This window comes from Corvus brachyrhynchos, unplaced genomic scaffold (assembly GCF_000691975.1).
Source record: "Corvus brachyrhynchos isolate BGI_N302 unplaced genomic scaffold, ASM69197v1 scaffold346, whole genome shotgun sequence".
In the NCBI taxonomy this organism is placed as follows: domain Eukaryota; kingdom Metazoa; phylum Chordata; class Aves; order Passeriformes; family Corvidae; genus Corvus; species Corvus brachyrhynchos.
The window spans coordinates 4,407,543-4,423,280 of record NW_008238644.1 but is presented as its reverse complement, the minus strand read 5'-3'; the positions used below and the strand labels follow the sequence as shown (position 1 = coordinate 4,423,280).

Sequence of the window (15,738 nt, the reverse complement as noted above, 5' to 3'; positions counted from 1 at the left end):
ATGGAACAGCCTTGGTCTACACTTGATTCTCACCCCACAGAAACAGGTCTGGCTGCATGCAAAAAGCCTGTTGGGAACGGGCACCAGCCTCTGCTGGGTTCTAGCTGGGGAATGCCCAAGGGACTGTTTATGGACACAGAGCAAAGCCAGGAAACAAACTGACTGCAGAGGACACTGATGCAAAGTGTCCAGGAATATTCCCTGCCACCTTTGGCTTGGAAAGGACGCTGACTAAAACTCAGCATGGCTGAGAACAGGAGGGCAACAGCACAAATCCCCCCACCAAAGCCTTTCTAATCCCAGGGGAGACACAGCCAGCGAGCACCTCACCGTGTTCCCCAGCTATGGATGAAGTGCCATTATGCAGGGACTAACACAAACACTCTCACATCCAAAGACAAACATTTAAGTTGCCGGTTGCAAATTTTTGGGTTCCAGATCTCCCGAGAAGCTCAAGATGCTCCCGTCCCCTCGGGATGCAGACTCCCAAAGCTCACGACAGTTTGCAGCAATAAGAAGGGATGGAAGCTCAGGTTCTGCAGGACTTATTCAGGCTCGCCCCACGGGGCAAGTCAGACTCCTACGGGAATTCTGGTGACTAAGAGTAGAAAGAGAGGCAAAATTGCTGTTTTGCTAAACATGGGAATAAAACCAAAACTGAGTTCTTATTCTGTACATTCTCAAAGTCAGTCATAAAAACATGCTGGCAAATGTCACCTTCTGCCTGGCAGTAAGCACAAACTTCCAAGGGCCTGGAGGGATTTATAAACCCGTGGTGAATTTTGCCATTCTTTTAACACAGTCTGATCTTTGCAAACTCCTGGAGGTCACAACTGAACCAAGAGCAAGGCAAGGATATGGAATATTTCCCCCTTGTGTCTCTTTGCCTAAAACTGACTCCACAAGCCTTGGCACAATCCTTCTAAGGTCACTCTGTTTCCAAAAGCATCTGTGCTTTCATAGGCATCCTTTGATAAATAACAGTGTGCGCTGCACTCAGATGGGAGAGGAAAAGGAAGCTCTTCTAAACCAGCACACGGGGTACCACTCATCTTAACCAGCCATTTTTCCACCCTGGGAGAGTAGAAAGCTGGGCTGCCTTGACTGCAAGGTTTGGTTTTTCTGCCCCTTTATTCTATCCCAAATGCCTCGTGCATTTGGCCAGGTGAACTGGGGGACAAGGGAGTGGTGGAACACCTTTAAAAAGGTTCTTTTGGTGCAGTGGGTTCAGATATCAGTGACCTGCACTTAACAGAGGTGTCTCCCTTCAAGAGCATCAGGCTGGCACGAGTTGCATTAAAAAACCAGCATTACAAACCTGCAAGAGGTGGCAAAGAACAGGCAAAGCCCAGGGACAGGCTCAAGAGCGGTGGCTGGGAGAGGACAAGCAGGAAGATGAAGAGGTGCTGCCAGGGTGAGCTGGGGGTTCAGGGCACACCAGGTGCCTCAGGGATCTGTCAGAGACAGTGGTTGCTCCTTGACCTCTGTTTCTGCTGATGAACAAGTCAGACTCATAGGAGGTGTAGCACAAGCAGCAATTCCAGCCAGGATGGTGCTTGCCTTTGTTCTTGGAACATTAAGGATGGAAAAGCAGCTCTGGCTTTGCCGCTTTGTCCTGTTTGAGTGAGCTCCAGTTTCTTCCATGGCTTTTAAGATTACTGAGAAATTTCATAGTATTAAACTTTCTTCAAGTGTTTCCTCTTAAATCCATCGTCCCAACCCTAGGAGGCAAAAATGCAGGAGAGGATCTATCCTTAACCTCAAATGGGGAGCTGAGCTCTTCATTAACCCCGATTTCCCCTCACCCACCTAACGAACTCTTCTCCAACCTCCACATCTTCGTGCTAAGGAGCTGGCCGAAGGCAGAGCCTGGGGGTGGGAGCAGGACAAGGCTTCAGGACCAGCTCCAAGGGGATGGATGGATGGAGAGGAGTCCAGATTTCTGCACCCAAGCTGCCACGGGAGAGATTTCTGTTGCCTTTGCCTAACCTGCGGAGGGAGCAGGCAGAGCTCCCAGAGACAGGGTAAAGCCTGAATCATCTCTCACATTTCCAGAGAAACCTCTCTCAGGGAGGGAAAGGGAAGCAAAAATAGTGGATTTCTTCCCTTCTGGCCTGTGAGATGGGAGAAGAAAATTGCTCAGTGGTCTCTGTACAGAAAAAAGCTCCTCAGTGTTAAAAACTCCTGTCTTAACCCATCAGGCCATATTTTCTGCAGAAAATCAACGAACACCCATGGAGAAAACACGGATATGGCTGCAGACAGCAGGGTCCAAGGGAGACACGAGCAGAAGAAACCTTTCTGTTGGCTGAAGAGCTAAATAATCCCAGCCTGGGACCTGGGAAATGTAACACTGACAGGGCTGGATCCTGATCAAGGGGCAGGTTGGGGATGGGGGCTATGGAGAAGCCCCCAGGAGGAGCCCCAGCCATGGGGAGCAGGCAGGGCAGGCTCTGGGGTGGCATGAGGGGCTCTGACTGTCACCAAGGCTGCATGGGCCATCAGACGGGGTGTTTGACATCACCTGCACTGCTCCCCTGTGCCAGCTGAGCCAGAAGGGATTGTTCTGACTGCTGCCTTGTCCAGCAGCGAGGTCTGGTCCACAGCTGGGTCAGAAATGAGAGGGCTGGTGTCCCCCAGGAGCAGCTGACCAGTGAGAACTCACCACAGAAAGCAGAAACGAAGTGGTGCCGAAGCAGACACACCCAGCACCTCTCAGCTCAAACACGCAAATTTCGAGACGTTTGAAGCACAGCAATCCTCTCCCTCTTGCTTTAAGGGATTTTGTACACTGATGAGAGGGTTCTGCCTCCCCAGGAGAGCATTCCCTGGGCTGGGAGCTCCACCATGCCTTGGCACCTCTGCGTGCTCCTGAACTGACTCATCCCTCAAACACACCTCCTTACATCACCACGGCCAGGAATAAAAACCCCCACCTCACACATGCACACGTTCCCCACCACCACTCCCACCTTCTCAGGAGGAGATCCCTCCTTCCCTCCGCACAGGATTTAGCCTCCGCCACCAAATTCCTCTGCAGTTCTCCAGTTGCTCAGTTTACACTGCCTGGGCTCCTCGCCAGCCAGGCATCGCATCCCGCTCGCTTGTCCACGCTGCTCCTTGCCTGCTTCCCAACATCCCAGATCCCCCACGAGTCCAGGGATGCAGCCTGGCCTCCCCAAATCACCTGTGCTGCCAAAATCCAGTTCTGTCTCTAATTAGAATGAAACCAAACAGCCTCAAGATTTCCTTGAAGGATGTTTTAAAGCTGGTTTCAAATACGATTCCCCAATTACCGTACGAGAATTTCAGCATTGTTACAGTGGTAGCTATTTTTAGGTCTCTGAAAACAGACAGCAAAATGCTGGTGACATCAGCACTTGACAAGTGTCGACTTGTTTCACTACCAAATGGATGCTGCATGAGCTGCGAAAGGAAATAAAAATCTCAGACCAATGTATGGCTTGAATGTGTGATAATGTAAAGCTTATTGAATGTTGGGGCAGGGCTCCAGACAGCGTCTGGAGGTCCAGAGAAAGCCTTGGTAATTCTGTTACTCAAACATCAATAGTGGTTGTAAAGCAGCTTGAAAGAGTGAGGGAAATATCGACCTAAGTGAAACATCAACATTCTCTGAAAGGGTTTTTCTGAAATGAAAAAATTTCTCCCTAATTTTTTTTGTTTAAAATTTGACAAAACCAATGCAATTTCTGACCAAAAAAAAAGGCATTAGGTGGAAAAATATATTAAATTCAGCCAGTGCTATCCAGCTTTTCCTCACTGTGTTATCAACCTCCTTCCACCACCCAGCAGCTTTGTCTTTGTGGGTAGCACCTTCAAGCCTCCCTTTCTGGCGCAGAATTTCCACATCGTTTCAGCACTCCCCTGTTTCATGCCGTGGGTGAACACCCCTCCTGTGCTTCACAGGCACTTTTCACTCCAGCAAGGTGTTCAGGGGCCAGGTGAGTCCAGGAACCACCGTGCCAGGTTACACCTCCTGCATCCTCCCATGCCACTGGGTGTTTGCCGAGCTGAGAGTGCCCTCTGGGCTGGCTCGGGGCTCTATTTGGCCTTCTGGGATTTGTGCCATCTGGTAACTGGTTGGGGATGGGGGTAGGGAGCACCAGTCCTGCATCCCAGCATTGCTGCTGCTGTTTATTCATTCCTTTTGTTGGAGACCTGGCAACCAGCTTTTAATCTGAGCCCGATGGGAATTAATTTTGGAGTAAGCTTTTGTATCGAACGCTTCCCTGAGATGGAGCTGCACCGCGCTCCCTTCATCCGTTAATTTGCTAATTCCACCAAAAACAAGAAGAATGTGCTTTTCTGACACCCAGCTTTCACAGTGGATTGCAGGGCTTCATTTACTCGTGCAAACAAGTTATCTGGAGCCTGGTCTTGTTCTCACTGAGGTCAGAAACTACTCGTGACTTGGGTGTGCCTTAACTTGGACCCTGGGGTCTGGTCTGGGGATTGAGCCTGGTCCTGCTGGTTGCTGGAGCACTTGCTAAAGACAGAGGCCTGCCAGGATGTCATCCTTCCCTGTTCTCTGACATCAGAGCCTGCTGGAGAAAAAATGACTGTTGTGCCACAAATAGCATGATTGAGTCACTTTGCTACAGGATCAGCTCAGAGGAGGGGGAAGCAACTGGCGAGAAGGTGGCAGGAGAGGAGCGGGGATGTGGGATCTCGCTCGGAGGAAAACAGGCTAACAAAGGACAAGAAGCAGGTATTGCCTCCTTTGGCCTTCTGCCATCAGGGCGACTCCATTTCATAAATTCTTCCACAAAATACGACACAAGACAAGAACAGGCTTCAAAACCCAGGGTGGACTTGTACATCCCCTCCTGTTGGCAGGGCAAGCCTGGCTGCACGTTTACAGAGGGGAGGGGAACACAGGTGAATATTCAGGGGCTTTTTCTTGCTTGCTTACACCGGCTGTGTGTTTTTGAGTAGTATCACTGTTATTTGCACCTGCAAAACTGGACCTAGTGCTCCTGTTTTCAGCAAAATTGCAGGTGCAGGAGTCACTATAGAAAGCAGCCCTAAAGAAATCCTTTTTCATACCACTGTGAGCGAAGCTAGAGGGACTTCAAGCATTCAGGGCACCTGGCTTGTACCCCCAGTGCTTTCAGCCAGCCATCCTGACCTGAGGTACAGCTGGGGAGCAGGGGCTGCCGTGGCTCAGAGCTTCACTTTTGCAGCTGTCATTTTCTCTGGGGTCAAGGGAGCAGCTTCCAGGAAAACCAGCCAAAAATTAAACCAACACAGGCAGCTCTTTCTGAGGCCCTGGAAATGGCAGGCAGACAGCTGTCGTCTTCTTTCATTGGCCTGGCTGCAATTTTCCTTCTCTCTCCCGTTTGCACAGGTCATTCCAGGGAGCTGAGCTCCCTTCCCCATGGGAGGGGAAGGGAAGGGACAGTGCACGAGGAGCTGGCACAGTGTCCAGCCAGCTCGAGTGCAAATCCTCCAAGGACTTCCACTGCCTGGCACCAGTGCTGCTGGGTCCACGCTGCTCGTTCTTTGCGCTGACTAAATGGCAGCTGATAAAAATACACCAGCACTTGTGCTTCTGCTGTGCAGGTGTGTGCAGAGATTGCCCACCAGCCTGGGGGAGGCAGCTCTGCGCTCAGGTGGGCTGGCTCAGCAGCAAAGAGCAGCCTGAGCTCAGCAGCACTCTGCCCCCTCCTTCCTGAATTTATACTCCTACTTGCCCCAAGCCAAAGCATCTTCTTGCCTGGCCTTCACTCCTGTTTTAATACAATGAGAAAATCTGGGGGAGTCAACTGGGGACTGCTGCAGTCTTTCTGGTGGGTCAGTAAAGCCAGCTCAGGGCTCTCTGACAGTTTCAGCCAAACAACATCACTGGCCCAAGGGAGAGGGGTGGATGTACCTGTCCTGGGAAGGGAGAGGCACAACAGGAACAGGGTCACAAAGCTGGGTTTGTTGCACCTTTTGCAGTCTTTGAACCTGGAGCAGAAGGTGTTCATTAACTGAAAGGAAAAACCAGCACAGACATGACCCCAGGGACCCCAGGACTCTGCTGTAGGGAGAGCATAGGGCACAACCACCTTGCTGCCTTGGCAGGATGATGTTCTGGGCAGCCTCTTGCTTTACCATGCCTACACCCAGCCCTACCCTCCCTCAAACAGCCCTGCTGCTCAGAGAGGTGTAAAGTAATCCTACAAGTCACACTTTGCCACAAAACATGACACAGAATGACAGTTGATACTGCAAATCAGAAGGGTAAAGGTCTTTCCTCCCTCTTTGCTGCACTGGGATATAAGCCCAGAGATGCTATCACAGATATTTGTGGAGGCAGGTCAAAAGAGCCAGCTCTGAATTTTGGTAATTGAAAAGGGAAACAAACCCACAAGAAAAATAAAAACCCCTCACCAAACAAACTCAACAACAACAACAACAAAAACCCCAACAAAAAAAAAAACCCAAATACTAGGAATGAAGCGAACAAATACAGGGTTGGAAAAATTGTTGCCTTGATTTCAGCTACAGCATCCTGCAGCTGCAAATTTGCCTTTTAGCCCTCTGCCTCTCCACTCAACTTTATTACCTACCCTGGCCCCTTCACATACCCAGATAGCACAGTAAGATCAACCTTTTCTCCCTCCACTTCACACAAGTACAGCAATTTCAAAGGCTTTGGACTTGCCTGTGTCAATTTGTTCCAGACACCACAAAAAGTGTCCTCACTGATGACCATTCTCCTACCAGATATCAATTTTCAAGCCTCAATCTTCAGAATTGTTCTAGTAAACAGACATTTTTATAACTGTGCAAAAACCTATCTTGAACGCGAAAAAATGACTGGAGTGGATTGACTCAAAGGCTCCAGAAATTCAGCCTTAGATACCAAAGCAACAAAGGCTCATCTCCATAGCCCAAACTTGCAGAAAATTATAAGCAACTGAAAATGAGTGTTTCAAATGGAAGTGTTATGCAACATGAATGACAGTGACCTGAAACGCCCAGAGCAGACTATTCCCCTCTCCAACATCCATCTATAGCAGCACAGGAAATGTTGGAGGCCTGAAAGAAACAGCCATTTCCAGCTTGGAGAAAGAACAGAGACACAAAGCCCTGTAACACTTGAGTATCTTGAGTATCCTCGCCTCGCCAGAACATTTTTGGAAATGGGAGAAGTTTAAATGAGGTGTCATTTTCAACAGCAACTCATAAAAGCAAACCCTTGGGCTCACCTCAGGCCATACAGGACGGTCCCGTCAGGATGGAGCCGAATCATGCGGTTCTTCACCGTCACCCCGTGCAGAAAGGACTTCTTGTCGTTCAGGAAGTAGGTGTCAGGCAGCCACAGCTGGTCAGCCACCCGGTTGTCCAGGGTCAGGTTGAGGGGAAGGTCGTTGTAGGCCAGGCGTTTGTCCCGCCAGCTCTGCTGGAAGTACATGGTGATGGTGTAATCCTGGGAGAGAAACGGGCACGCGTCAGTGTGGGGCCACTGCCGACACCTCTCCGAATTCCTTGGCACCCAAATGTTTGTGTCCACACCTCCAACACTTGGGTGTTGGGTTTTTTTTGTTTTTGTTTTTTTGGTTGTTTTTTTCGTTTTTGTTTTTTTGAGGGATGTGTGCCATGATTTGTTCTGTGAAAATGGGAGCGAGCCTGAGATTTTCAGGGGACAAAATGCCAAAATGCTTGACTCCAGTCAAGCAAAACTGCATCCCACTCCTGCTGTCCCAGCCTGCTGAGAGCTTGTCACAACCGGCAGCAGTTCAGGCTAAAGGGTGTCAACCAACAGTGGCTACACAGCAAAGACTTCCAGGGTTGTTCTCCCACTGATCACACAAATGTGACACAAACACCATCCACCCATGTCCAGGCACTGCTCGTTACCACGCAGTTGGTAAAAGCCAATTCTGTTTTCAGCAGAAGCTGAGGCCATTCCAAAGGGTACAGGGAGAACCTCACCTCGAGGCCAAGGTTTCAAGGTTGAGCCAGGCCAGCTGTGACAAGATCTCAGCACTTGCCTCGTTATAGGAGCTAAGTTGGGATTTCATCCTGGTTCTCAGGAAGGGACATATGGGGAGGAAATCTGTCATCAGTGGAGCATGATCCACTGGAAAAGGGGCAGTTTACTGAAAAATTCCCCATAAATTTGGACATCAGGAGGAATTTCTTCATGGAAAGGGTTGTTAAACACAGGAATGCAGTGCCTAGGAAGGCGGTGGAGTCTCCATCCCTGGAGGTGTCCAAGGGACGACTGGACATGGCACTCATGCCGTGGTCTGGCTGACAGAGCAGAGGTCAGTCACAGGTGGAACTCAGTCCTGGAGGTCTTTTCCAGCCTAAGTAATTCTGTGATTCCCAAACCATCCCCAGCTAGCACAGCACCATACATCTCCTGCTCCCCTCCTGTCCAATGGTGAAAAGCTGACACTTAAAACTGTTGCTAACACAAGAGTTTTATGGAAGGGAGCGTGAGCTGCTTGGTGGCTGCAGCTCTGCAGAAACCACACTCATTGCTGGGCACATCCAGGGGACATCCAGAGGCCTCCGATCAGCCTGTTCAGGGGCACGGTATGGTGCCACATAATAGAGGAACAGTTTCTTCTTCTCAGGTAAACAAGCAGTACAGGAAGGAGTCTTGTACACACCAATGACAGGAAACATTCTCAGGAAACATTCTCACAACAGGTCTTAAATAGGCTGGGAGACGAGATTTTTGGGGTAAACTAGATAGCATTAAAATAATAGGATGTTGATTAGGAAATGGGCACAAGTCCTGTTGACAGTGACCTAACAGAAGTCAGAGATTTTTCCCCAAGTCCTTAAATAAAAAGCATTTTTGCAAATGATCTAGAACAGGTGGCATCACAGACACATTGTCACTTCCCAAGCAGTACCTACAGTGCCACAGGAATCCTCCTGACCCCAGGGATTTGCAGGATGAGAGTTTCTGCTCTGCAAATCCCAGCTCTGTGCGAGGGGCTGGAGAGGAGCTTGCTCATGCACCGACATCTGGGCTGAGCACTGAGGCATCTGCCTGCCTGTCTTCTCCCACAGACTTCATTCAAAGCCAGGTTTGATTACACCTCTGAAAACAAGCTCAAATAACCCCACATCACCAATAATGCCAGCTTTTGGGTATCTAACTATGATTCAGAAATCCAGACCCACATGCATGTCCGAAAGGTCACGGAGTAACTCCGCGGTGTACAGCAGATACAGAGCTGTATCTGTCACTGTCTGTGCTGCCTTGAAAAGAACAAAAACACAGTGACAGCCTTCTGGCCAAGGAACTGATGCACTTTGCTTTTGAAAGGACTGCCTCAGAAGCCTCACAGTCCATCTCTCAGAGGCACAAACATTCTCATTTTGGGCAGGACCCTGCAAAGGAAGGTGCTGTCCCCAGAATCCCTCCCAGGATGCCTGGGGCTGCACTGCAGTGAGAGCACAGCAGAGCAGGGCACCCAAATTCCTAGAGCCTCTTACTCCTGTCAGAAACAGACTCATCCCCTTCCTGTGGGACACTTGGCTACAGAGGCATCATTTCTATTCCCCCCTTTGAGAGCTCCACCCACGCATCTCGGCAAGCTGCTTCACTGACCTGCGTTTTCCTGATCCTTGACAGAGCCCTGCAACACCTCACCCCTAACCAGGCCACCCTGCTGTCACTGCAGGCTCCTGCCAGCCTCCAGGCAGCAGCAGGCAAGAGGTGTCACTGATCTCCAGAAGACAAAAAAGGGCAAGTTGCTTACAAAGTGAACAATGCACCTTCTAAACACATCCTCTGTATTCCCAGGATTGATGGGAACAAACTTGGAGGGGTGCAGAAAGAAAAGCCCACGCCCTAGCCATCAGCTCGATGATGTTCTTCAGGTGCAGAGGGGAAGAAAACCAGCCCAGCCCAAGGCTGAGCTCTGTTCTCCAACCTTCCCGGGTTTCTTGGCACAACAGATTTCTTTGGGCAGCATCACGGAGGTGTTGAGCACTTGATAATCACGGTTCATGCAGTGCCTCAGGTTTCCCTCAGCCTCTCTCTCTGCTGATTCCTGTGCTCCACTTCTTGTTCTGCTGCTCTCATCACATTGTTGAACAGCAGGGAGGATTTTTGGGCAGAAGGAAGAGCAGGGCAGGTGTCCACCCCACAGAGGTCAGTCTCCCTGGGAGGACAAGTGCCACTGGCATAGGATGGGCGCAGAACCAAGCTATGGGAAGAGGGATAGGGCAGGCACAGAGCATGGGCTGGAGGCAGCACTGATACAGCAAGTGAGAGGGGCCAGAACCCAGAAGAACAAGCTGTGAGCTTGCTTTCCCCTTCATACCCCCTGTCCTGGTCAGGCAGTTATGAAGTATCCATGTGCCACCCTCACACCACATCCTGGCCAGGCTCCAGAGCTGCTGAGATCTTAATCACGGCCTTTCTTTCAAAGGCACATGCAATAATGGCCAAGGGTGACAGTGTTCTGCAGCAGCAGGACGACCAGATGGAGCCAAGGCATGCAGTGGTTCATAGGTTCAGGAATCAGAAGTAATGAGCCTGATTCTCCTCCAAGCCTTGGATGACGATGCCTTTGTTGTGGGGTTTTATCTGTCATTGGGCTAATATGAGGCTTTCCCAAACCTCCCACTAATCCATGACACTCACAAGCCTGCTGATGCCACAGATATTACACAAGCTGGCTTTCCTAGAATCACCAGCTGACAGGAAGTTGGCCAATTTACCAGGTTCAGTGAAGAACTTTGAATTCAAACACACCTGGAGCCCACACACCCCTCCAGCTCTTCCTTCCACCTCGCCAATGAGGTGCTTTGGTGAGACAACGCAGCTGGATTTCCCTGCTGCCTGTGCAAGGCATAAGTGAGGGGTTTTCCCTCTGCACACACACCCAGTAAGCAGAGTTCTCCATGGGTGCTGCTGGAGGAGCAAACGAGAGGTGCAGGCAAATCTGATTTTCCACTTGCCTCTAAACCGGCAGCCTGGACCCTCTCCATCCTGCACCAGTGCAGCTCCAGCAGCCACAAAAGCACTTCCAAATGATGGGTCCCACTGGGTCTTTGTGGAGCACCATAAAATGCTCAGGCAGGGCCAGAGTCTGGCCATGGCCATCAGAGCTGGGGCAAGGATGGAGGAGCGTTGTGGGGAGCTCCCAGCTCGCCCTGCCAAATTCACCTGCTGCACTGGGATAGAAGGCAGGGCCCACACTGGAGGGAGCACACGTGTACCAAACCACCCTGGGCAGCCTCCTGCTGCATCTGGTGGCTCCTGGGGGAGGAGGGACGAGGCTGGAGGAAGAGAGATACCACTCCTCATCAGAAACTCCGTGCAGGTTGCACCACACTTTGGAAACTGTTCAGCATGAACCTGGAATTCGGTTTTTAAAAAAACAAAGGCTGAGACAAAGCAAAGGGGGCTTTTGAGGGGTGGATATGACCAGAAATGGCGTGTTCCCACTTGTTCTCCCTTTTTCCATCCCAAGGAAAAACAAAGACACCTGCAAACTCTGTCCAGCTGGGCTTTGCTACCAGAGCTCAACTGGCCATGTCCCTGCTGTCCCTGCCCTGACCAGCATCCCACTGTGGGAGACTGAAATGCCACAGTCAACAGCTCTGACCAGGGGAAAGCTGTTTCAGCCCTGCCGAGGCCCCCTGTGCTAAAAGGGCTTGCATGTTTCAAAACAAGCCTCTTCTCCATCTCTGCCAGCCCAGCAGTGGCCAGACCCCTCGGTTTGTCCCCGAAATCTGGTCCCCAGTGGCTCACAACCTGCAGAGCTCCAGCAATGCTCCCGGCCCTTGAAGCCCCCTCAGCAGCATCCCTGAGCTGCCCTCCCGTCCCAGCTGTGTGTGGGATGGCTCTGGGCACCACAGCTCCCCTCCAGCCCCTCCCGGAGCTCGGATGGCACCTGAGCCTGTTGGAAAGCTGGAGAACTGCTGAGGCTGGCCGTCCCTGAGGGACCCCTGCACATGCCTGGCTCGGTGTGCTCCGCTGAGCAGCTCCGTGCGAGCTGCCAGCACCAGCCCCCCAAAGCGCCAAAGGTTTGCCCAAGGCTGTCCAAAGGCTTTGCTCTCTTCCTCTCTCCTCCTTCCTGCACACAAGGCAGAGGCGAGAGCTGGCAGACACTCACGGTGCAGAGTTCATCCACAAAGGGACACAAAAATGCTGCAAAAGGAAGAGAAGGCTACTTGCATTGCCCCACGTGTTGGAATGATGGGGTGTCCTGTCAGCTGCTGAGGACAGGGGTGCTAAAATCCATCTCCAGATGAGAGCTTACTGATAATTACAGCCTTTCCTGAGGCTCAGCTGAGACCCCGAGACCAAAGATGGTGTACACTGTGAACGGCTGGAATGTTGACACGGCAGGGGCATGAATGGAGGAAGGTATTTCCTGCAAAACCCCAGAGGCAACAAACTCAGCCAAGCATGCACAGGGATTCCCCAGACTCTCAGAGGACAGGGCAGAGAAGTCTAAGGGAACAGCAGCTGAGGCACAGCAAGAAGGGAAATAAGCTGGCGCTATTGGTATGAATTCAAGAATGAATTTCCACTGGCTCATATTCCAAACACCTTTATTAACATCTATCCTATAAGCTGCTTCTCCTCCTCCACCTCACAGAGCCCCTTTTGGGAGCTCAATGCTCCTTAAGAAGCAAACCTGGACTTGCCCTGGACCCCTCCCCACTTGTGCTGGCTCAGTGCATCCTGGGAGCAGAAATGAACCCACTGTCACACGAGAGCAATGCTGCCCCTTGGAGAAGTGTCCCAGGTTAGGATGCCAGATGTGAGCATAGGAACGAACACACTTGTGCAGAGGAAGGCAAAGTTTGGGGGGCCAAGGCAGGGAGAGGAGTTGTGAATCCAGGGGAGGGGACTAATACAGCAGAGGAGCCACTCCTGCTGCAGGGAGCACAGGCTGGTTGCTGCTGAAGCAGCAACAGACTGGAGGGCAGCAGGAAGCTGAAGCTTGGAGGTAGCAGATACTATCTGAACCCACCACAACTCAGTGAGGACACAGAACAGTTGGCTGTGGGCCAGCCATGGCCCTTGAATGGTGTGCAGGGATGTGCCCAGACCACCAAGGGACACAGCACTTCAGGGAGTCAGCTCAGGGTGGGAACCTGAACTCCCTTGGCAAGGGATCCAAGACCAGCAAGGGGTGGAGCAGGAGTAGTTAAGGCACCACAGGGCACTGTGTGTCCCTTTCTGTCACTGCAGTGAGAGGAGGGATACAAAATTAAGGAGCTCCTCTTCTCCTGCAGTCTCACTCAGCATGCAGAACACAAACATGGCCTGGGTCCCAAGCGGAGTTCTACAAATGTGTTTGTGCTGGTTTTGGAGACAGAAGCGTACTGTGTCAGACCAAAAGGCTTTATACAGTCGTATCCTTTAGATATCAGGAAAAAATTCTTCACTAAAAAAAAATTCTTCACTGAAAGAGTCACTGGGCACTGGAATTGTCTGCCCAGGGTGGTGATGGAGTCACCATCCCTGGATGTGTTTAAGAAAAGACTGGATGTGGCACTCAGTGCCATGGTTTAGTTGATGAGGAGGTGTTGGGTTAAGTCATAGGTTGGACTTGATGATCTCAAAGGTCTTTTCCAACCCAGTTCATTCTGTGATTCTGTGATCCTGTCTTCAGTAACAGGAAAGAGAATAGCAGGGAAAAGTATAAGTAAAAAAAGGTTTTTGTTGTGATACTTAATCCTGCAGCTTTTCAAGATTTAAGGATCTCACTCAGAGCTGGTACCTTCTTAATTGAAGATACTCAGTTTCTCTTAGGAGAGCTTATCTTACTTCTCAGAATATTCAACCTTAGGAACCTGCAATCTTGTGGCCATGAGTTCCACAGCTGAGTTCTTCACTATCTGCACGTCACCTTAAAACAGGTACAAGCCAGGTTTGCTCTTCTCCATCTCCCTGTAGTGCTTGTATTAAGCCAGTAAACAACCACAACCTTGTGCTCTCAGGCTCACGGGGTCCCACCTCCTTTTAGACACTTCAGGGTTACTCATCAGAGCACAAACAGCTGTGAACACTCTCAGAAGTAGTTGAGAGGCTCTGATAGAGGCAGGAGGCAGCAAGGCAGGGAGAGCTGTTGCACGGGTTAAGCGCAGAGCAGAGCTGGAGGATGGCAGTGTCTGACGTTCAGCAATGGGTTGTTGCACAAGAATAGGCTGAAGGCAAGGTAATGGAAATAACTTTCCACAGATCTGGTGCAATTAAATGTTACAAAAGCACGAAGTCGGGAGCGTAAGAGTATTTTGGAAGGTCTAGGAATTAATATGGAAAATAAATTCAAGTTGTTACAGAAAGGAACTCACAGGAAAGAACAGCTCAAGGATGCTGAGCCTGCTGTTGCAAGGCTCCATCTTCCAACTGCTTCCATATTTGAACAGAACTCCCAGACAGCTGCTCCCTAAACCCCTGGCACAGCTCCTAAGAGATGTGGGCCATGGGCAGGCTGGGTTAGATCATTTTCCTTCGTGCTGGGACCTAGAGAACCCCCAGCACTGAACTAGTCCAGAGGCACAAGCGTGCAGGCTCTTTAGGGGCTCCACTAGACTCAGGCACCAGGATCAGAAACTGAAAGAATAATGTGTGTGAAAAGGTCAAATATTTGCTCAGAATTCAGCACTTCTGGCAAGACAGACGCTGCCTGTGCCCGGTCCATTTCTGTGGGTGACAAATGGGTTGGATACCTTTCAGTGGGGCTTTGAAAGTAAGGGTGGCTATTCCAGGCTGCTACTGGAGGCTGTTCCACCAAGCACTTGTAAGGTACTGGGAGCAATAACTTTTCTGCAGGGGAGAGAATGCACTGCTCTTCTGCTGCTGCAGGGCTCTGGGCATGAGGGATAAAGGAGGTTTTGCAACTCACCTCTAGCTCTGGCTGTACCGCTTGACTTTTTCCCCCCCTGACTTTGATAAAGAACCTCCTTTTGGAGAAGCAACCAAATAAAAGTCCTTCCCTATATAAGCAAATGACATATGGTCTCCTTGTCCAAGATCACAAAAGAACATTAGGAAAGCCAAGATGCTCCAGAAAGAGGGAGAAAAATGGAACATCTGACTTAGTAAAAACCAAGCTGCCACTGCCAGAGACTAATGAACAGTTTGCTGGCTTCAACTTCTTTGATGATTAAACACCGGCTCCTGTTCCTGTCATTCTTGGGAAAGAAATTAAAGGACAAAGTAGTCCTCAAATATGTTTCATTTGAAGGAGGGCATAGGAGAAATAAGAGGAATTGTTTTGAAGGGGAGAAGACAGGATCTGCCTGCAGTCAGTTGCAAGGAATTGGAACAGTGTAAAATGTACAGGAATATACAAGAAGGACAGAGCACAATGGCCACAGTCCTTCCTCAGCAAGCTTGTCAAAGAAAACTACTTTGCCCTCACAGGGGATTGTCCATCTCCAAACAGATAAATCAAGACATCCCAGACCTCAACGTGCACCATTTAACTGTCACAAGTAAATACCTGCCAGCAGCCTTTGCAGCCCTGAGACAGCACAGAGTCTGTTCAGACTCTCACCTTTGCTTGAGGCAGGAGGCAGCAGCTTTTGTACTTGCTGTACTTTCCATGGGGAGAGCATCCTGCCAAAATGCTGCTTTTAATTTCTCTTTTGGTGCAAGTGCCAGTGCCCAGTGTAAGCCCAGCTTACAAGTCTGAAGTTCTGCATGACAGCTGTTATACATAAAGTGACAAATACTTCAGATACTGCCCTTCTCCCTAGACTTCAGCTCAGCAGGTAGGAAAGAGACAATCT

General features: G+C 50.3%; 1 protein-coding gene across 2 annotated transcripts in view; it reads right to left on the bottom strand.

Annotated features, from left to right (window-relative positions):
• GABRQ (gamma-aminobutyric acid type A receptor theta subunit) overlaps window positions 1–15,738 on the bottom strand; it is a 71,463-nt gene that overhangs the window by 15,604 nt on the left and 40,121 nt on the right. For both annotated transcript variants that reach the window (XM_008636207.2, XM_008636208.2), the window contains exon 4: window positions 7,218–7,438. In XM_008636207.2, coding sequence (XP_008634429.1) covers window positions 7,218–7,438 — 221 coding nt within the window. The remainder of the gene's footprint in view (window positions 1–7,217; window positions 7,439–15,738) is intronic.